The sequence below is a fragment of the Petaurus breviceps genome, unplaced genomic scaffold (genome assembly GCF_028583685.1).
Source record: "Petaurus breviceps papuanus isolate PSGF00001 unplaced genomic scaffold, PetGlider_PUasm1.0 90778, whole genome shotgun sequence".
NCBI lineage: Eukaryota > Metazoa > Chordata > Mammalia > Diprotodontia > Petauridae > Petaurus > Petaurus breviceps.
Window position 1 is genome coordinate 4,691,140 of NW_027187343.1, and position 23,463 is coordinate 4,714,602.

At 37.7% G+C, this 23,463-nt stretch overlaps 1 protein-coding gene across 1 annotated transcript; it reads right to left on the reverse strand.

The window, feature by feature from the left end:
* Positions 1-7,435: 7,435 nt before the first annotated feature.
* COX20 (cytochrome c oxidase assembly factor COX20) lies at positions 7,436-20,914 on the reverse strand. Its single transcript, XM_069069153.1, has 4 exons — positions 20,757-20,914; positions 8,953-9,067; positions 8,780-8,843; positions 7,436-7,811 (listed from the first exon to the last, which is right to left on the reverse strand). Exons 1-4 carry the CDS (start codon positions 20,796-20,798, stop codon positions 7,670-7,672), a joined length of 363 nt encoding a protein of 120 aa, XP_068925254.1. The 5' UTR covers positions 20,799-20,914; the 3' UTR covers positions 7,436-7,669.
* Between the last annotated feature and the right edge of the window lie 2,549 nt (positions 20,915-23,463).

The window sequence follows — 23,463 nt, forward strand, 5'->3', positions numbered from 1 at the left end:
GTATCAGAAAAGATTTTATGCTTCTGGTTATTGATGAAAACTGGGCCATAGAAAAATAGGTCAAAAATAGCAGACAACTGCTTTAGGTATTAATGTTTATAACAAGAGTGATGCAATAGGTTGGACTATTCAAAAGCTCTGAAGAGACAATTATTAAAATAAGCTTTTTTAGTATTCTAATTTTAGTGCTGATTTACATCCCTTCCACTTTTTAGAGGCCTTACAGAGGTTAAATGATGTAAATCCAATTTAGATGTACCAAGTATCAGTCAAGATTTTATTCAGTACCAATACATACCTTTCCACTGTGCTACCCTGCTTAAAATATAAAAATTGTGATTACTTTGATATAGGGGCAAAACAGATTTGTTAGAAAATAGGATTTTGTGTCCCCTAACACAATCTTGGGACAGATGACTCATTCCTACCTTTCTGTTGGTGGAGATTGATCAGCATAATGAATGGGTTATATACCTCGGACATTACAGGTTCAATGGTAAAACACTTAAATTACTGGCTTCCCATTTCTTTCAGTTACAGTTAAAATGATTGTTTTCTCAAGTGTTTAAAAAAGCAGAAAACTGAACCTATCCACTCACATCATCAAAATACGTAGACTTTGGCTCAACAACAAATCTAGATATTTCTTAAGGCCTATGTTATCCCATTTGTTAGAAATTCTCTTCCCGGTATTAACATAATTAAGGGGGACCAGTTAGCTGTTGGGAGTTCTTTCCAAGGTGTCAATGAGCTAATGACTCAGCAAGCATTAGCTTTTGGTTTGGGCCTCTTGAGTTTAGTCCTGAGCCATTGTACTTGTCTATGGTTTCATGGAACCTAAAGTTTCTACACTGCTGAACTTAAGCATGAAAATTTTGACTCATTTTGCAATTCAGTACATGAACAGTAGTTAATGACCAGAATACCTACACAATTCGATCAGTGCCTAGAAAGTACAGAAGTAAGAATATTTAGTATATTAAATGTCTGTCCTTGAGCATATCCTAAAAGCCTTGTTAACTTAATTGTGGCCTCGTTAATTTCTGTAATTGTTACATTTTAAAAACCCTTGCTTAGATTATAGTCTAAATTTTTGTTTTTACTTTTGGTGGGGGTGGGGAGAAACTTAAAATTCTTAATATTTGGATGTGTTCAGTTTTGTTTACGATTTCTTCGACCAAGTGAAGGTTTTATTAAGTTACTTTTCTGGACACATCTGTCACATATTCTATATCCAAAGTATGCTAAGTTAAGATCTAATATTTTAAAGGCAGAGAGCAATTTCAAGAACTGGGTCATTAAGCAATTAATACTCTTTAAATAAAGATGACAGTTGTCATGTGTGAAGTGTTTTGAGGCATGATGGGTTTTGCACTGAACCATTCATTCCATCAGTGGCACACATTCAAAAAACCAGTCAGGCTTTAGAGGGTTTTCTGTACAAAAATTAGCCTATGGCGGCAATGTTGTAGTTATTGCTATCCCTGAATTGGTTTTACTCAATGGAATCTATTTTTATGGGATTAAATGCACCTCCTTAGTTTCATGTTATTAGAGATATATATATAACACCCTACTTAATATGGCTCTCAAACCTTTTTGAACATGACCAGGAACTCAGAGGGAAAGCCTCTAACAAAGTGACTACCAAATGTACGTTGTGCTTGGGAAGAAACAGAATTTAGCAGCAAAATTAGATGTAAAATTAGGGTTAACAGTTTTCCAAACTTAGTAATTTGTATTCTCTACAATTTCGAGTCATGGATATAGATAGGTCATAGATACAGAAGAATGCTAGAAACTTACACTGAGAAGTTGACATCAAAGGAAGAGACAAGGATTATGTGAAAAATAGAAATTGCCTTTTCGGATATTTCTAACAGCCATACAAACCTAGCTCATTAGCCTTTTGAGTGTACTAGTGTTAAATACATGATTGAAGTTAGAACAGTGGGCCAAAGTCCTTAAAAAAAGTTCAAAATACTCTTAAATGAGGCAGGGAAGTAGTGTTTATCGTTTGTAAGCTTTCAGGTCATCTGAAAAGTTTTAAGTGGGACACTTTATTCCCCAGAGGGGTATAAATGTGGGGTTGGGAGGAAACACCAGCATTTTTGGGGGGTGAGATGTATCATGAAATACGTTTATAGGCTTTTGCAACTAAACAGTCACTGATCAGATGACAGCTGGTTGAGGCAATTTATATTATATTTAAAGGAATTTGTAGCTTTGTGAAGTTTTAAATTGTTTCCGGATCTATGTAAAATATACCGGCTTCAAATATAAAAGAACAAACCTTGATAATTAGATAAGACAACTAAGAAGCAACAGCTAAGGAAAGGTCTTAATGATTGCACTTAGAATCTAAACATCACACCATCATTTGAAGAGAACTTGGCTCTTAAAAGTCAATGTCAGGCACATAGCCTAGTTTCTTTTGAAGGTATCTACCTAAAGTCCCCATAACCACTTCTCAATCATCAAGTGGCAATGGTTCATCAGAACACAGAACATAGGATTTTAGAGATAAGCTGCTCCAACCTCATTTTATGAATGAGGAAACTGAAGAAATTGCCTTTGAATACTGGATTTCAGGTACATTTATCATAGTTTATTTAGCCGTTTGGTAACTAAATAAAACATCTTATATTTCATATAACCAAAATGTTTTGCTTTCTGTCAGCATTTAGTCTGATAGAACTGTTGGAAGATATCTTGGAATGGTTCTTAGTATGTTTTGATTAGCAATACTAATTTGTTTTCCTATTTTGTGAAGATTTTATAATGAAAAATGGTAGTGCATTAAGCCCCACTTAAGGGGTTTCCATTGAATACCCTATATTCTAAGTTAAGAAAATTGCCTACATACAAATTAAGGAAATTTTGACTTATTACCAATTAATAAACGCCTTGAGAATTTTAGTTGGATTTTAGGTTCAATTTGGCATCGAACCTAGGCTATATTAATTAATGGGTCTGTAATGGAAGTAATAATCCTTGATGAGATCAGTTGAGGAATTGTGAACAGTGGCTAAATGCATTTATTCCAGGCCTTTTTCTTCTTAGTTTTCCAGTAAGGTTTTATGCTGAAGCCTCATCCTGGCATGAAGATGAAGCTGGGTCCTTGAAAGCTATGCCACTAGGGTACATGCTCTGGCAGACCCTACCAAACTAGGAAAAAAACTCACTATTATGTGAGGACCATGGTGCTTAGCTAAATCAAGAGAATGCTCACCGGAAGTTTGCCCACAAGGTGATAAGTATTTTGCCCACAGTTTTGAACACCATCTACTGAGGCACTGAGTTGGGGTGACCTGCTTTGGTAGTGGGAATATCCACATGGAGGAAATCATGGATCTTTTGAAATCTTTTAAGTATTACTAATATTGGAACGCAACTAAATTTTATTTTGGGAAAATTAGTAAGAAGCAATCAGTGCTGATTCCACATGTAACTTTCACATATTCCTGGATGAAGCAGCCTTTCTTCCAAGATAAGGTAATTGACATTTTTAAAATGACAAAACACTCCTTTTAAGTTCCAAAGTAAAACCTCTTAAGTCTCAATATTATGGAAATAAATTCTTAGCAAAATATTTAAGACATTGTCTTGAAATAAGAAATTTTAAAATGCTACTCATTCTATATTTGATGCCTATTAGTAGTTTGAGTGCTGAAAGTTGGCAATAATTCATGTCCTACCAGCTAGGCAAACAAGCAGTTAACAGCCCTTTTACTACAAAACAACTGAGGAAATTATATTAATACCAAAAAAGGGTGGCTGGAGAGGGGGGAGTATCACATTTAACTGAGCACATGATTGTAAAGAACTGCTGTGCTGATCTTAGAAACAAGTCAAAATCAGCTTTGGAGCCAGAAGGTTTAGGAACTTTGGAAATCATCTAGTCTACCAACTCTAGAGAGGCAAAATATTAATGACACAAGAATAGTCCCATTAGGCCCTTGATCCCATTTACCCAGCTGTCCACTGGGGAAAACTATATGAAAGAACAAATACTTCTGCAAAGTTGGAAACATCAAAATAGGAAGGTGAGAATGCAACAAGAAAAGATTTCAGATAATACTATGGTTTGGAATTAATGTACTTTGCCAAATATTCTTTATAGTGACTTCATGCTCTTCTAAAAATCATAAATTTTGTATAGGGTAAAATATGGAATTGTTTTTTTTTTTTTTAGAAATACTACCTTAGACTAAATTTTTTTTTCCTGCAACAAGTTTTAAGATCATTTGAAGGCTTTTTCACATGTGACATGCTACTTTACATTTTAAGCAATTTTAAAGGAGATTTTGATTTTTCATTAGTGACATTGTGAAGTTTGCGTATTTAATGTGAAAAAGGGTCATGGGGAACAAATTCTCGTTTGCTATAATATTTTATTAAAGTGATCTGGTGAGGAAGAATAATTCCCTATGGAGCATAATATTCTGAGGTGTCGCGAAAATCTACAATTTTTACAAACATGTTCCTAGGGGGAAAATAGAAAAAAAACAATGCAGTAAACCAAGTGAAATGAATTTCCATAATCAGCACTCCCTAACGTATAGCAATATTACAACATCTGAATGGCCTCAAAAAATATCTCAGATGTTAATTTCATAAAATAACGGGATGAACCTAGTCTTTGCTGAGAAATTAATAACCCTGATTTTAATACCAAGAAAACCCTTATTTTAAATAGATGAAAGGGGCCAACTTTTCAGATTCACAGGACTATCCTCAGCTTAAATCACAATCATAGTCACAACCTCTGCCTATCTTGAACCAATAGTTAAAGAAAAGATTCCTGGTTAAATTTTAAATTCCCATGGCCATCTGGTCCTATTCCTGAGGTTTTAAAAGCAAATAGTACAGAAAGTCGTGGGATGGTAAAGGGAACAAAAGCATCAAAGAGCACTGAACACACCTTATGTACATGTAACAAGATAATGAACCAGTTTTCACTGAAACTTCTAATTACCGCCATTCTATTTCATCAGCTGTTTAGCTGGTACCTACTGCCATTTCACCTAGACTGAAAATTCTGAATTAATGGAATGTGGAGGAATTGTGCTGCTGATGGCCCCAGGTGGCCTTTTAGTTCTAAAAGGTAAGGTGTCTTTTTATTAAGACCATTATTAGAAAAAAAATAGTTAATTCAAAATCCAAAAAGTCATACCTACACTGGCAGGTATCTCCAAAACAGAAGACTTTATTATACAGCTAATTTCATTCTGAGGTGCTCTAATTGTCTAACATAGTCAAGGTACCACTCAATTTTAGTAGATAATACATTTTCAAAATGGATTTTAAAAAAATCCTACAAGTAAAATGTTGTGCAACCTTATTTTGTTTTCTTATTTTGTCTATCCAGATGTCCAATTTATGCAAAATTATTCACTTCAAGAAGGTGACCTCATATCAATCTCAGTAGATTGCTTATTTTACATCCAGGGAAAAGTTAAAAGAATTAACCATCTTAATCAGAAATTGTCAGAATCAAAAGTACAACCCAAGTGATGCTGACTCCCAGTCCAGTTTTCTATCTGGATGTTCTGGTCCTGATGATTTGAATAAAGCAGACCAGTGAAGAAAGTCAAGTGTTCTTACAAATGTATTCCTTATGCTACTTGCTGTTTTCTCTCTTTCCCTAACCACCAATTACTTTGGTTGCCAAATAGAAACATCAATATACTGAGAAATCTGGCTTTCAGAGTACTTCAAATGTATAAAAGAACCATTTGCTTAGGAAAAAAAGCCACACCACAGTTAAGACATTTGTTCAAGCATTTCTTAAAATATTTATTCTAACCCATAATAAGCTAAGATAGCTTGAAGGCGAGAAGAGGTAACATGCTTCATATACTTGAAGCAAATCTCAATTTCCCCTTCCTGGATGCTGGGAACAAAGAAAAAAAATGCCATCTTAGATTTGTGTAACACTTTTTACTTTGAAAAGTATTTTTCTTTTTAGATAAGTACATGCCATATTTTCCCCCCATTCTTACCTTAATTTTGGTTGCCAAAACAATTTTGGCAACTCCTGTACAATCCCAGGGGACACAATTGCTAAATGACTAGTTTTTACTATTACCAGTTGATACCTTATCCTTGCCAGGAAACACTTATCTATTTTCCATTTTGTCAACCAGTCTCATTCTTCTACATAAATACTCTTAATTAGAAAATCCTGAGAAAGGGAAAAGGTAGTAAGTTTTGCTTCATTAAGAATAAAATGAACTAGTTCCAAGAAAAGCAGGATGAAAGTTGGGGGATCATCTTGGGCGAATCATGATCTCTCTATACCTCTTCATCTTCAATATGAGTGGATTGGATTTAGATGATACCTGAAGTTTCTCCTAGTCTCCAAGGCTATGAAGATCCATCCAGATAGAGGTATAAGGATTTTTCTCAGTAGAGACTTAACTGCAATTTCCAGAGAAAAATAGGTAGAGCAATGCCCCATACCCAGTATGTTTAAATGGATTTGTCCTTATAATACACATATCATTTCATATGTACACAAAACATATACCTGTTTAAAGTAGACTATCCTAATGCCCTAGAAAATGAAAATATGCTGACACAAATAAGGAATTTAGGCAGAGGTTAGGTCTGTAGCTGATTAAATGAGAAATCAGTATCTTTTTTTGGGGGGGAGGTACGGCAGGGCAGTTGGGGTTAAGTGACTTGCCCAAGGTTACATGGCTAGTAAATGTTAGTGTCTGAGGCTGGATTTGAACTCAGGTCCTCCTGACTCCAGGGCTGGTGCTCTATTCACTGTGCCACCTAGCCACCCCTTATGACAACTTTTTAAAACTTTGGGGTGGGTGACAAAGGTTAATAAATAGTAATAGATAAAAAGATGTTAGTTTTTTTTTTCTTGAAATGTTCTTAGACATTTATATTAAAAGTGCATCTCTGTGTCTTCGTTTAGTGAATGCTAGAGATGGACCATTATATTGAAAAAAGAGAAATGAGGACTGAGTGAAAATCTAAGGGTAAGTAACTTTAATCCCCTCCCCCCATAATTTCTAAGGGTTCTAAGAGCTTTGCAGTCCTAAGTTTTCTCGAAGTATAAGGTGGAATAGAGGACATCTAACCTACTAAATCTCATTTTGAACTGGGAAGATTTTTTTCTAAAGTTAAGTTTCAGAATATTACAAATGAAAAGCAAGGTTTTGAGTCCTAGAAACATTAACTTGTTATGGTATTCCAAAAGATAAAAATGGATGAAACTTTGCTGTTATGGGGGGGGGGGTAATTGGGATTAAGTGACTTGCCCAAGGTCACACAGCTAGTTTTGTGTTAAGTGTCTAGATTTGAACTCAGGTCCTCCTGACTCCAGGGCTGGTGTTCTATTCACTGCACCACGCTGCCCCAGAATCATAATTTCAAAAAGACAAAAATTTCATACTTTAAAAAATGTCCAAGTGTGCCAGGTTTAATTTTTTCATTTATTTCACCATCACAATTCTAGATAGTGCAGAAAAGTTTGACATTTACAATGACAATGAAATGTTAACCACTTTTATACACTGCAGATATTTTTAAAATAACATTTCCATTTTTTTCAAGTGTCCCTGTTGAATGTTTCTACAGCTGATCAACTTTGCTCATAGTCTGTGATTTCAAAGGGCTTCTTAAGTGTACCTTAGCCTTCTGGCATAGATTAAGAGCTGCTGCTTTTGGGGCTGATTTGTTTTCTTTCAGGATCAAGGTGGGTGCTTTCAAACAAAATCTTGTTTTTTATTCCTTCTTGGACAATTCTTTGCTGGATTCTTTGCTTTGCATAATTATATCTACAAGGAAACCTTTAAGAAAGATTGACAAAAAAATTCATACTGAAATAACGGTAATTTGTAACAGTTACATTTCTTTTCCTAAAGACTAAAAAATTATGTGTTTAGAGATCACTACTACTACAAATTGAAATACTGACTTAGTGATAAACAGATGTTCTTCAATTTTTTTAAAAAATTGTTTGAGGCTATGCCACACTGAAAAAGTGTTTCCCAAACTTTTAATATTAAGTATTAAAAATACTTATATATGACAGTTCTTTCTTTAAAAATTGATTTAATATTTTACCTTTTCTTCAATTACAAGTAAAAAGTAATTTTTACCATTTGTTTTTAAAATATCTTGAGTTCAAATTTCTCTTTCCCTCCCCCCTCATTGTGAGGGCAAGCAATTTGCTAGAGATCATGCATGTCAGTATAACCATTTTCAAGGAGAAAATAGGCTTAATTTTCTTCTCCTGCAGCTTTTTGTGGATCCTGCCACCACCTGTCTCCCGTCTTGTCTAATTTTACTTACACAGCAAAGCTGTTTCTGCGTTTGGAGATCCCCACAGCACATACTCTCCTTAAAAACCCTTCTTATGACAGGTATTTAAGCGTTTGGTGCAACTGGAATCTTATATCATATCAGACTTTGCCAATAGGTGCCAGATACTGATACACTATAGATTGGATATTCTGTATATCAAGAATTCTGGTTTCAAAAAATTAATCAAATCAGTTCCTTATTTTGTTAAACTTGTATTTAAAATTCCACATCAGTTTATTAAAAATTCATTTTGTCTATTAAAGTATGTAAATAACCAAAATAAATTAATTTGCATTTTTTCCATGAGGGGGAAAAAATACATTTAGAAAAGATAGGAAGGACAGATTTTAAAACCTTTGGATTCTTTATTACAGATGGATGACATCTAGAGTAGCTTAGATTTCACTTAAGAAATGTTGAGTACCTCTGTTCAGAAAATAAGCATACATACCAGCATCCTAAAGTTCCCAAAATAAATACTGCTACAGCAATGTCACAAGATCTTCTAAGTCTACCTAGTAAATAAATATCACCCAGATGTTAGTTTTTATCTCTGAAACTATTGCAATTAGAAAAAAACATTTTTATATGGATATATACAATTTATTAAGTGCAAATACTCACTAGTAAATAAAAAATGTCCAAAGCCAGCTAGGACAGATCCTAATGAGCCATAGAGGACAGAGTCTCGTGCACAGGGTACATTTTGGATATCTAAAATCCCTAGAAGCTTAAAGGGCTAGAATTAAAGAAAAAGAAAAAAAAGTCATTTGAAGAAAAGGAAATATTTTCTTTGTCAAGTTTATTTGGTAGAGATGGCATTCACAACCACATCTTCCCTTCACATTTTGAATTTAAATATTCCCCACCTCCAAAGATGTATCTTTTAAAATTTCAACTGCTATTATATGTTTAACTTGCTTTTCCAACAGTATTCCATTATCTATAATCATTGGAGCCAAAAATCTATGGCACACAATGTGGGAAATTGTCTAAGTAGATAGTGAGTTTACTGAATATGGAAATCCTGAAAATTTGATCAGAAAGCCTTGGTCAGAGGAATTGGTTAGCTGCTAATAACTTTAAATACTTAAAAAAAAATGCATACATACACAGATTTAACTGGGGAGTGGCCTAAATGAGTTACGCAGTCCTGAAAATGTAAAGCTAGTTTATTTTGGTTTGGGACAGAATGCACATGTGTGTGCAGATACATAAAGCCCCCCACACCCTATCTGTTCATATATAATAGAAATCTGTTTTGAACCAAAACTGCTAATAAGATTACAACATTCAGTCTTATGCTTTATTTATAGCAAAATAACATCTGCTTTTAATTCTATAATGACAATATTCTCTACTTAAGTCACTTGTAACAAAGTTTTTGTGCCTTTTATTCTTTTTAATTACTTAACCCCAAGTTCTTAGTAGATGAATTTCCAGTTAGAAAAAGAAACAGCAGCTGTTTTTGGAACTTCAGGAAAATAATTGTCATAAGGCCAGGGAAGTTTTAGACTAGACTTTTAGTAGACTTGGAAAGAAAAATTAATACTTTTTTTATCTGTAAGAGAAAAATGGGTATTAAAAATTAAAATTGTGATAAGTAGAAGGATCACTGGCATAGGAGTTAGGAGATGTGTATTGTAAATCATGCTCTGCTAATAACAAGTTATTTTGGTAAGTATTAAGCCATCTTAGGCCTCAACTTTATAAATTATAAACATCTATAAAATGGAAAGGTTTAGATCTATAAAAGTGGCTAGAAATTTCTCAAGTTTTTCTCACAATATCACTTACTCTGACATGTAACATATCCATATATTTATAGTAATCAGAGTAGTAGTAGTAAGGTCCCTGATACTTTTCTGGTGTAGTTTCTTTTACCAATGCAGTTTGCAACCTTTCCATGCATTTGAAATGGTTGGTTTGCCATGTGGGGGAATAAAAACAAATACAAGCTATGACAGCTTAAAATTGCAATGAGTTTTGGGATACTCAGCGTAAGAAATCCTGTGCTCAATGAGTTTAAAATTTTGTTTGGGTGACAGAATACATAGAACAAATAGCACACATTATTAGCATATAAAAATACTAAACGAGATACACAAATCAGTATATGATTAATTTCAAAAGCAGAGACAGTAACTTGAATTATGAACCAGAATACTTTTGGGAAACCCATTCAGACCCTAGAGCGTGGACAATGTTTAAATAAATTTCAAGGACAACTTTTTATAATAGTCCTGTTTGATTCTATTCTTGACTTTAAGCATGTGATTTTTGCCAACCTGTAAAAAGAGCAGAGTACACTGAGAAATTTTCCCTACTGAAAAGCATCTTTCTCAAAATATATGTAAAACATAGCAACCACACTGGCTTTGGTAAACAGAACTCAGGTGAGTTGTCAAGACCAAGACTTATTTATGTAAACAGGGATGTTTGGTTATCCTGACTCTGAGATGGGCTGTTGGGGTTAAGTGACTTGGCCAAGGTCACAGGCTAGTTTTTGTGTGTGAGTGTGTTAAGTGTCTGAGACCAGATATGAACTCGGGTCCTCCCGACTACAGGGCCAGTGCTCTATTCACTGCGCAACCTAGCTGCCCCAACAAATGCTGTTTCTTACCTGAAAGTCCTTGACTGTGGAATGGAATACTGATTTAAAATCTCATCTGTTGAATTTCACTTATTTCTGTTTTGAAAATCAAATGAGATCATCAGATTAAGTGCTGTGTGCAAATAACAGTACAAATAGAATTCTTTTTATTTTTTACAGATGAAGAAATTGAGGCTCAAAGGTCATAGAATCATAAATTTTGAACTTAACAGGAGATGTTAAAAGTTGTCTAGTCAAATATTTTGCAGATGAGATGGTCTCAGCAAGGAAGTGAATTGCTTTATGGTCACATAGATAGTAAATGGCAGAGATAATATTCAAATCCAGGTCCTGATTCTAAATCCAGAGTTCTTGGCACTGCACCACACTACTTGGTTGTGCTGTCACTAGTTTTGTTCAGACACGTAGTGTGTCAGAACCACAATACTATCCAGGAAAACTGAGTTGTATTAGGAGTAAAACAGTAAAGTGGAAAATACATGTTCATGAAGTTAAGATTAGTGAGAGTTTAGAAAAAAATATATCTTTTATCAAATGCTATCTTGTTTTATGGATTTTATTAAAATTCCTTGCAGTATGTCCCCCTACATCTGGAGTCCTTTCTTCAGTTTAAAGAGGACATTGATAAACTGGATATACAGTGGACAGCAACTAAGACTTTACAGATGAGGTTCCCATAAGCAGCTTCTTGATTGTATCTAGAAGTGGAATTGAGATTTGTTCTGTTTGGTCCCAGAAGGCAGAATCAGAAGCAGGGTATGGGAGATGCAAAAAAGGATAATTATGACTTGATATTAGAAAAAAAAATTCCTAACCTATCCATAAAGTAGCAGCAAGGTGGCCCAAGTCTATAAACTGCTGGGCTTGGGATCAGTAAGACCAGAACTGGAATTCTTCCTCAGCAAGCTCAGTGTTGCTGTGAGGATCAGATGTTGTAAAGCCTTTGCAAATCTTAAAGCCCCATGTAAATGCTAGTGAAATAGATTAGCTCAGGAGACAGTCTTCAAGCAGAGGTTGTAACCACTTTTCAAGAACATCATGGTTGGGCACTCCTTTTGAGAGATTGTTGGGACTAATTGGCTGAAATTATGTATTTCTCAAACAAGCTGAGTAGAACAAGGTGCAGGTGAACTAGAAGAAAGCAGTTCCTGTTTTAAATGTCTCAGTTCAGTTGAAGATGTTATAAAACCAGATCATTTGTTATTTTCATATTTTACTGAAAAAGTTGAAGCCATTTGTTGAGATCCCTCTTCTCACATCACCTAGGTTCTGCCACTATATTATTCAACCTCTCTCGAAAAATGCAGAGCTTCAGGGGTGGATAGGTGGTGAAGTGAATAGAGCATTGGCCCTTGAGTCAGGAGGACCTGAGTTCAAAACCAGCCTTAGACAATGTGGCAGCAAGCACCCCAAGCGTCCTCAGGGTGGCTGCCAATACAGGTTCTTGGATCTGCTTTGATAAAGGAAAGCAACTCAAAATGGGTTAACAAGCTTACTTTAATCAGTCAAACATATATCGTTTACCTAGTTGAGGGGAAAGACGTCAGCACCCCGAACTTCAAAGTATACAGACAGAATTATCAAGACAGAGAAACAGATCAAGTAGACAGTTTTCAAACTGTCCAACCATTACATCCATACCCAGTCAACATCTGGGTTTTTCAAAGCCGGGGGGCTCTGGACAACGCTTCCCAGAATCCATATCAAATCACAGAACACTTCTCAAAGTGAGCCCCAAAACAAAGCTACACATCAGGGCTTATATAGGCTTCTCCTGGCTCAGAGAATGTAACAACCCTATTGACTCACTGGCCAATCAAGAAGTATCTACTGAAATACAAGCCTCCTACCCCAGGCTCCAGGTTCACCTTAGCCTAGGGTCAGGGAAGATCTTACAAATTTACATTCCCATTACAGACACTTAACACAAAAAACTAGCCGTGTGACTTTGGGCAAGTCACTTAACCCCAATTGCCCTACCTTCTTCCCTCCAAAAAACAACCAAAAAAAAAAAATCAAAAAAGAAAATGCAGAGCTTCCTGTTTCCTTGGCAAACTTATTTCTCTCCCTGGATGAATGATCCCATTCCATCCCATTTTCTCCGGAAGTTTCCCCCCTCCATCTCTACCTTCTCACTTACCTCCTTTATATTGTATCTCCTTAGTCCTCAAAAAAACCTTACTTGATCCCCTTACTTACATCCTAATTACTAGTTCTTATCTCATCTTCTTTTTGTAGCTAACCTCCTAGAGAACGCTATCTAGGATATGTACTTCCACATCTTACCTCTCAATTCTACAATTTGGCTTCCAACTTCAATTGAAACTCCTCCCCTAAAGTTATTAAGGATCTTTTCTAGTGGTCTTTTCCAAATGCTTATCCTTGACTTCTCTTCAGCCTTTGCTCACAATCACCTTCTAGCCCTCTTCTTTACTATTTCACTTGGTGATATCTGATTAGCTCCCATTGTTTTGTTTATCTCTGTGCTTATGATTCTTCAGATCTACTTAGCAGCCCTAACCTCTTAACCTCCAGAATACATTTCCAATTGCCTATCATATATCCAACTTGATGTCCTGTAGATGGCTTAACATGTCCAAAACTGGATTCATCTCATAGGCAGTTAGAAATGCATCCTGGATGACTGGGAGGATGATGGCCTTCAACAGTAACAGGGAAGGTTGGAAAGGGGCAGGATCTGAGGGGAAAGATGAGTTCAGTTTTGGACACATTTAAGACGTATACATCAAGTTGGACATAATAGGGCAGCACCACCATCTTCCCAGTCATCCAGGCTCTCAATCTAGGTCTCATCTTTGATGCCTCACTCTCTTACTTCCCATATCCAACCTGTTGCCAAGTACTGTCAATTTTACCTTTAATAACATCTGCTCCTCTCCTACCCCATGCAACCATGCCAATGCAGGTTCCCATCACCTCACACCTGGACTATTCCAACTTCTGGTTCTCCCTGCCACATATCTCACTCCAGTCCATCAAAACAATCTTGCAATTGGGGTTAAGTGACTTGCCCAAGGTCACATGGCTAGTAACTCTTAGCTCCAGGCTTCAAAGTGCGAGATAAAGTTCCTTCTAATATGAGAAGACTTTCATGATCCTCCTTAATATTAGTGGCTTCCATGATTTTTGTGTGTGTATATGTATATATAAGGTCTTATTTGTACTTAAGAGTCAGTTCTGCTGTAATTTGATACCTGTGTTCTCAAAAAAGCAAATTTGTGCAATTAAAAACCATAGGACTTATGAGGGAAATAGGGTTAAGGCACAACACCCAAATATTCTGTCTGTGACACATAAGAAAATGGAACCTAACGGTAGCACAATTTTATACATGTTAAATGGTTGAAAAATACATAAACACTAACATAAATAGTAGCTGGCAAAGTTTTACCCAAGAAAAGTTGGGTAGGCTATAACTCTGAGGGGGTAGGGGGGAGTGTCATCAGCTATTCAATTCTTCATGCACCACAAATACACAATTTAACAAAGATCTAAACTTTGCTTTGTGGTAGTGGGGGCTGGGAGGGTTGAAGCTCATGAGTTACTGTGAAGTGGCAGTTTTCTGTATTCTCTATACACACATGTATTATACATATATAGATCTGTATTGTATGAAAATGAAGCTTGATAGAGATTAGGGGGATCTGCCAAGATCAGTGCTAATATTAGGTTTCAGAACTCTAGCTTCTAGGCAGGCTACTTTGTGATTATCTATTAGAAAAAAGTTGGAAAATTCCTTTCTCTGACATAACTGCAAGCTTTCCAAGATGCAGTGGTGCTCATCCTTTCTCCTTATCCAGCCAGCTACACTTCTATCCTTTTTGTAAGTCTGGAGTATACCACCAAAAGTGGATCCACCTTGGTTAGGAAATTTGTAGCCTAAAAAAAATGTTTGTTACTGGTTACTATTAATCATGAAGTAAATTAGTAATTTGCTTCTCACTTCTGATCACAACTATATCTTATTGAACCAACAGAACCTACCCAAGTAGTCTAAAGGAATCAAGACTAGTATTTTTGAGATGGTGTTTGTAATACCAAAGTTGAAAATAAAATGAATACAAGTACAATCTATGCATTTCCCTCCACCCAGATGATTGGTTAGTGACTCATCACATCTACATATCTTTGCCTACCTTTTGAAGCCCTAAGCTGCTTATGCACCTTATATCCTTGTTCTGCCCCTATAGGCCAGACCCTCCAATCCAGGTAATAGAGATACCATAATGCTCATCTCCAAGTCTTTTGTTTCCAACTGAAATGTTCTCAATCCTCTCTACCTGTCTAAATCCTACCAGTCCTTGTAAGGTTCAGTTTAAGCTACTCCTTTAGGCTTTCTCTGTATTCCAGTCTATATTGATGTTTCCCTTAGGATTATAGATTTAGAGTTCAAAGGGACCTTTGAGATCATCTAGTCCAAAAATTACTTTTGAGAGATGGGGAAATTGAAATCTAGAGAGATTTAAGTGATATATCTAAGGTTACACAGCAGAACTAAAATACTTTGAGGCCTTTTTTTTTTATCGTTTCCACTTTACAACTATATTACAAACTCCTTATATCTATATCCTGCAACACCTCAGTGCACAGCATAGAATGTGACATAACTATAGTAGGCATTTATTTATTCATCAAGATAAATTAAGCACTTATGTGACAAATATTTATATGTTATTTATACACAGAAAAATAAATTCTAGATATGTGTAAAAGTAATTTCCAGGAGATGTGTCTTTCGAGCTAAGCCTTGTCTGAAGTTAAGGATTCAAAGAGGCAGAGGTGAAGAAGGACCCTAGTCCCGAGGATCAGTTCCTGGATGGCACTAGGAGATAGAATGTTGTGTACAGGGAATAGGTAGTAGTCCAGTTTGGCTAATAAAAATGTGTTAACTGATATGCTTTAAGTGATAAGATGTTAACATGCCAGGCAGCAGAACTGCCTTTGCTATCATATTCTGGCAGAACCACTTTCAGGCAAGTTGGGTACATATAGGTGAAGGATGTGAAGAGGAAATCAAACAATCCCTAACACAAGCCATGGTGTCTTTCTTACGTTGTCCACTAAGTTGTCGACTGTTTTCTGCTTTCTCCTTCCAGCAGGTAATTAAAAATTGCTAACTTTCGTTCAAGGAAGTCTTAACAGCCGACAACTTTATGGTTAATTAAAAAGGGAATTCTTTGACTTTATTGAGAAGCTTGTTTTAGATAAGAAAACCAAAACTATATTCCTGAAGAGAGAGCTTTATGGTTTTCTACTTTGTCCACATGCACCAAACTTTTCAGTGTAGTCAGATACAAATTCCAGTTGATATTAGCCTAGCATCTCTAGGTAAGATGTTGAATATTGAAGTAAGATATTGATAACTATTTCAGTGCAAATGGATTCCTTTAAAATCCTATATTATATATTGAAAAACATTTAGAACGAAAGTTGAGCACCCTAGGGTAGCATGGAAGATAGGTTTTCCTGATCCCCCAAGATCACATCTTGCCTCACACCACTTATTGGCTGTGTGACTTGGATAAGTCATTTAATCTAACTCAACTTGAGTTTCCTTATTTTGTAAGCCCTCACTGGGTGACTGGGAGGATATAGTGAGATATTCTTGAAACTCCAGAAACTTTCTCTGGCTGTCTCCCAAACCTGGAATACTCTTCCTCATTTCTGTCTACTGGCCTCCCTGGCTTCCTTCAAGTCCCCATTAAAATTTAATCTTGTACAGAAAATCTTTTTCAACCTCTTAATTTTAGTGCCTTGCCTTTTATTTCCTGTTTTTCCTGTATATGGCTTCTTGTACACATTTGTTTGCCCATTAGATTGTGAGCTCCTTGAGGGTAGGGGGGCTGTCTGGCCTCTTTTTGAATCCCCAACACTCAGCACAGTGCCTGGCATAAAATAGGGGGTAATAAATGTTTACTGATTGATTATATTCCAAATATTCCAGGTTTTATCTTCGTTGGAGATAAAAAAGTTGGTCATAATTTTTTTTTTTGTATATTAACCTGCTCGTTCTAGCAGCACATGACCTAAAATCATTGCTCATAAGTCATCTTATCTTCTGTGGAGACTCTAGGTCCACTTAAATCAGACTACAGATTGTGGGTAATTTAAAGCAAAGCTAATAATCCATAATTCAGTAGTACTATCTTCAGCATACATGTGGTATTTTGAAAAGATTTTAGACAAAAAAAAATGTAACAGGGTCCCAATAATGAGTTGCTTTGAATTACTTCTATTTATAATGCCTAGCTGTTTGTTAACTACAACCTTATGGAGAAAAAAAATTGCTATTTTATGAGAATTTATTAATATTAAGTAAAAATATTACTTAATGAATTATGACCTGAAATAATCCTTAGACATGACCAAATCATGCTAGGTAGCAATTTACTGCATGTGGTAACAATATAGTAGAAGGGCAAAAAAAAATCTTATTCCTACATGTAAATTTTATATTATTTTGCCAGAATAAAGATGGTCTAGTAATATAAGCCCCTTCACACAATCTACCCAAAAGCATGGTACTGGCCCACACTGGCCCACTTGCCACACTTCCCACAAAAGTTTTATTTCCATGACTTTAGTACTGGCCATATACCAATTATGAAATTTTATCCCTCTTCACTTCTGCCCGCTGGAATCCCTGGCTTCCTTCAAGACTCATGAGGCTCATGCACCACCTACTGCAGGAGGTCTTGCCTGATCATCCCCAATGCCTTCTCGAAATTGACCTTGTGTCTGAGTTGTGTACATACATGTTTCTCATAAAAATGTAAATTTCTTGGGAGCAGTAACCCTTCACAATTTTGTATCCAAGTGCATAGGACAGTATATGAAACATATCAGATGTTTAATAAATGCTTGTTGATGGAATGAACTATCAAACCTGCCCTTTTTTGATTGTGGGAAGAGTGGAGTTTGAAGAAACATTGATCTGATGCATGGCAATAGAGCATAACTCAAACTGGGAAAACTTAACAAAATACTGTGGAATGATGTATAAAGGAAATGATTTTTAAATTAAATTAGATAATGTCCTAGCAGAAGGGAGTGATTTGTGTAGACATAAGAGTCTGTAAAAAGAAAAGTTAAAAAAAAAGGTTATTTCTCACTAACTTCTGTACTATCATCTGCTTTTCAGCTCTGAATTTCAAAAACTTGATTTTTAACAGTGGTAATCACTGATCCAGGAACTGAATCACACTAACCATGAGAGATTCGTAAAATAGAATCTTCTTTAATAGTTCACAATGAGAAATATCTTGTAAGAGAATTGTTGCCAGTTTATTTGTACAAAGCTTTCCTTTTCCTATTAAAGCAAATTATAGATCAGAAATTTATTTGGTTAGTATGGAAGTAGAGCAGAGTTATTGAGACATCAAAATTAACCTGATAAAATGCCCTCCCTGTTCTATGTATTTTTGTCTAGCTAACCCCAATACTGGTCATTAAAAAGTCCTTGCAGTTGTAGACGTGGCCAAGTCTAGTCTGGCTACTGTTTCTTAAAGATTCAGATGACCTTCCTTTACTGTAACTATTTCATAAAGATTACAGTTAATTGGATCACATCTTGATGAGACTGGGAAACTGCTCCCACTTTCATGCTTTCATGTGAAACATACTAACCAAACATTTAAGATAGTCACAGTGCCCCCTTCCCCCAAAACTTGCCACTAATGATGCTTTCATCTGTCTGTTTACTTAATGGACCAATAAGTTTGGTATTTGAAAATGATCATCAGTTAATTCATCAGTCTGGGATATCCCACAGTACAGGTGAGGAAACAGGTTAACTGTTGACTTCTTAGTTAAGGTCATGCAATGTCCATTACAAAACTGGATCTGGAATTTCAGATTTCAAAACTACCATGTTATCAAGTTACCTAGCTTTCCAAGTATACAAATTTCAGTCAAGAATACATTTTAAGTAATCATATTTAAAATTTTGAGAATATGATAAAATCTGTTCAAACATAAAAATAAAAGTACCAATTATGTATGAGGGATTTCATTTTTAAGTATAATGTAAAATATTAGTGTTTGTTAACTCTTAGTCAAATTTAGATTAAAATGTACAAAGCATAATCTTTCAGTATGGTGTACTTTAAAGTACTAAGGATATTTCTAATATCTGTATTCCTGACTCTTAATTCTATTCAAAAACAAGGAAATCTCCATTTAAAAAAAATCCCCAGGTAACACAATAATGGTCATGAAATGACCACAGCACATTACTCTTAAGATTCGGCATGACTCTTGTGATAATACAATTAGTATTACCCCACATGGAATGTGTGTGTGTATCTGTCCTTAGAAGTCTCCTTTCAAAAAATCTGAATGATTCAAAAAAACTGAATGTTCTGACAAGGGAAAGGATGGTCGCTATACTTACTACTTGCTATTTCCTCAGTTTGTTTCAGAGTCGAATATCTTTCCGATTTAGTAACACTAAGAGTACCTATAATATGGCTTGAATGCTTTGAGTACCTATAATATGGCTTGAATGTTTTCCATAAGATATAGCCTTAACAGATAACTGCTGTGGCTGCATATGAATCAAAATCACCACCATCTTGCCAACTATTTCAACAAATACCAAAAATACAGATTCTTTTGGCACCTAAAACTCTCAGGTTCCAGCCTCTCTCTGCGTGAATTACAATTCACTCCCTCAAAAATTCTTTTCCACTCAAAATGGCCCGCTGGTTCTACAGAATACTTATCTCTACAACTGCCCGTCATACCTACTTGCCAGTGTTCTCCTTTATTTACTTTTGCCTCTTGAAGTTCCTAAATTAAGTGCCACTTCCTACAAGATCGCCTTAATTCCCAGTCATTAGTGCCTGTCTCCTTGCTTGTTCTCGCTACAGTGGATGGCTGTTCTGTGCTGCCAGTGCCTGCACACAATAGATGCTCCCTAAATTCTGGCTGGATTAAATAGAAATTGATTGTGGCAAGTAGCTACTGTATGTAGTTCTTTGTGTAGTGCATTGAGAACTGGCCTTCCAACTAGAAAAGTCTGGGTTCAAGGTTTTGTCTGCGATATATTTGACTGCCTGTGTGACCCCTAACCTCCGCATTTTAGGCCAAGTGGTGTCGAACTCAAAATAGAAATGAGGACCGTGTCTCTAAAAGTCTTATTCATATTTTCTTTTGTCTTTTTATTTTACACGGACCACACTTACTGATCTGCATTGGTGGAGGGAGTTTTCTCACGGGGAAGGAAAAAAGTCCATCTTTATACCAACTGAAATCAGCCCTATATTAGTCCCTATACCTATGGTACTTACTATGTTAAGATAATGTGCTGTAGCAGCAGAAACAACAGTAAAGAAATTGTAACCAATCGTTTCCCCTTTCCTAACACCCCAACTTCTGTAAAAACAAAGCTTCGCTCAATCTATGCCTGCCAGGAGGCTGCGTGCCCTTCCGTGCAATTTTCACCGTTTTAATTAAATTATCATTTAGGTATGTCGTAACTCTTGCCAATCAATTGTGTTTCGAATGTCTTAAGGATAGAACATTGGTCCCCAAGAATGGCTAAAACCCTGTGGGCTCACGCTGAGTAGCACCACGATCTAGCTTCTCGCTAGCTCCCGGCTGCTGCCCGGCACGACCCTTGACCCCCAGGCTTTCACTTTCCCCAGCACTGCTGCCGCCCCTCCCCCCATCTCGACCGCGAGGCTCCAAGCCTGGGCCCAGGAGACTATCCAAGTGATAGCTCGCGTGGTCTAAAGAGGCCCTGGGCCGGCGCTTGGGCTCCCCCTTCCGCTGGGTCCGCCCTTCCCGTTACCTTCCCCTTCCCGGGTTCTCCGGCCTCGGTCTCAGTTGCCATGATGACGAGCCGGAGTCGCACGCCCTTCACTCACTACCACCGAGACGAACGGGAAGTGCCGCCTAGAGCGGATGGTCTCGCGCTCCACCGCGAGCTCACTCTGGGTCCGCCCCAGCTCTCCCTCCCCTGCCTCCCGCCCCCCTCCGCCCCCGCCAACACCACGTCCGCCATTTTAGAAGCTATGCTATCAATGCAGTGCTTCACGAAGTGGCCGCGAATGCGGCCGACTTGGCGACCGACAACTCCTTTGTTCACTGAAATGGATTACACCTTCTCTTAAGGCGCTTCCTAACTCCGCCTCCCCGCTCTAACGAACGGGCCGACAGGGCCGGGGAGGAGAGAGGAAACAGGTCCTGAAGCAACCGCGCCACTAGAGTCTCGAGAGAGTCAGACACAGGAGGTGCCAAACAGGCAGTCACAGTTCCCTCCACGCCCTCCCCCTTTTCTCCCCAACCGTCGTGCGCGCGTATGCGCGTGCTAGAGGAATGTGGGGGTGGTTAGATGGAGCGCGCGCAGGGCGGGAAAAGCGGCGAAAGGGCCAGGGATGGTTGGAGCTGGGGAGGGACGAGGTAATGGCGCATTGTCCTCTGAGGGTCGACCCGCGTCCTCTCCGTCCGCTGCAGCCGGGGAAAGGGGGGGGGGGGCAGGGAGGCCTGGGACGGTTTACCGCTTCCCCTCCGTGTTACGTCACCAGCTGCCCTGGTTTTTCTGGGTCCACCTTGAGAAGCCCTCCTCGGGGCCCCTTTGCTCCTCACGCCCCCTCCCCTGCTGCAGATTAAACCCCAGAGAAACCCTTCCCCCAAAAGTCCCATAGACACTCCTTCCACCCTGCTTCTCGGCCCTCCCAGAAAGCGGAAGCGCTGGAGCCCTGCGAGGCGGGGGCACCCGTGAAGGAGACTTGGGGGACAAAATGGAGGCCTGCCTCCTTGTGGGCCGGGATACGTCAGGGCCCGTGTCTGCGGAGCCGGGCCGGGGAATCAGGGTGCTCAGCGCAAGGCGGAGAGGAAGGAAGCGGCGCGCGAGCCCGGCCTGGCCTGACGGAGGAGGGAGGGGGGCCATTCTTGCAAGATGGCCGGAGACGCGCAGAGCCCCGGCTCCGAGTTCTGGTGGTATGATCGTCACTGACTAGGGATGAAGGGCACCGTGCATTTTGAAGAACAGGGCTAGGGCTGTAGAAACAGTGGCTGCAAAACCGGGCTCCTGTCCTTTGCCGAATAACCTAAATAAACAAATAGACGTCCAGGTCTCTCAGGCATCTGTGTATGTGTGTTCTGTGGCCCTGGCCGACCACCGACCTGTTTTCTGGGTCGCAAGCCTCCTAGCTGTGCAGGAAACTTCCATCATTCTAAGACTCCCTTGGATTTTTCAGCCATTACTCCATTGTTAGTCCCCTAGTTTAGAGATGCCATTTCATATCTGGATGTTGTTACATATTACTCAGAGCATCCAAGGGTGGGGAGCCTATGGCCTGGAGGCCATATGTGGCCCTCTAGGTCCTCAAGTGTGACCCTTTGACTGACTCCCAATTTCACAGAACAAATCCCCTTAATAAAAGGATTTGTTCTGTCAAACTTGGACTCAGTCAAAAGGTTCCCCCCAAGGACCTAGAAAGCCACAGGTTCCCCATCCCTGGTATAGACTTTGTCTACATTTGAAATGAAACTTATGTTAGTAAAAACTAGAGAGAAGCCAGTGGTGCAAAATTATGGCTGTTTTTAGTGGGAGTTGCCAGTAATGTGATTTAGTATTTATTTTGTACCAGCTTTTAGTGAATTCTTCAAGCTTATCTGTTAGGCGCATTGAGTGGTTATGGAAAGATATTATACTACCAGGATTTTTAGACTAGAGAATGGAAAAATGTTTCCAAGAAAAGTATAAATTTTGAAGTGAATAGTTGTGAATTGCTGGTGGACAAGTCTTTATAAAATCTGTGTTGTTAGATAGTAAGGAGACTGCTAGTTCAAGATAATATTCAAAGAAGGTGATATTTTAAAAAGGCAAAACGTATTATTTTGAAGTTACTCGGCTATGTTTGAGTGAGTTCTTTTATTTTTGTTCATGTAAAAATACAATCAGCCACCTTTACTTCCAATCTGACCTTGAAAAATTGCCCCTGGAATCTTGGAAGTTGGAATAGACATTGTAGTGTTGCAGTGGCAAGTCCTAGATTTGGAAGCAGATGATCTGGGTTTGAGTCAGGTAGTTACTACTTATCTGTATGATCTTGGACAAGTCATTGATTTGATCTCGTGGGCTGCATGACCTCTGAGCCCCCCTTTCAGCTTTAAATCTAAAATGCCATGTATAACTTTTTTCTTGTGAATATCCACTAGTACTGTACTATCACAGTACTCCCTACTGTGATGATTCTTAGGTGTTACCTAATCCTTTTCTCTGATGAGTGTTATAATCCTTTTCATAGACATCCTAGACTGCTTAAAGTGACAGGGAATTAAAAACTCAGAAGGTCTCAGTTCTAAATTTTAGAAAATTCTTCCTTATATCCAAAAGTGGGGAGATGAGGGTTATCTACAGATTTAGAAAGACTAGATCATTTCTTTTCCTTTCACCATGTTCTAGTGCAAGGTTTCATATCCCTGTTTTTAAACAAATTAAGATAGATTATGGTCAAATAAAAATATTAATAAAATAAACTGTTTCTAAG

Excerpts from the sequence above, each read along its gene's own strand:
- COX20 (XM_069069153.1), bottom strand. The coding sequence starts at position 20,798 with ATGGCAACTGAGACCGAGGCCGGAGAACCCGGGAAGGGGAAG. Across the intron at positions 8,844-8,952 it reads TGGACATTTTTTATTTACTA|GTAGACTTAGAAGATCTTGT; the intron begins GTGAGTATTTGC and ends TTTATTTACTAG. Across the intron at positions 7,812-8,779 it reads TTGGGAACTTTAGGATGCTG|GTTTCCTTGTAGATATAATT; the intron begins GTATGTATGCTT and ends TCTTTCTTAAAG.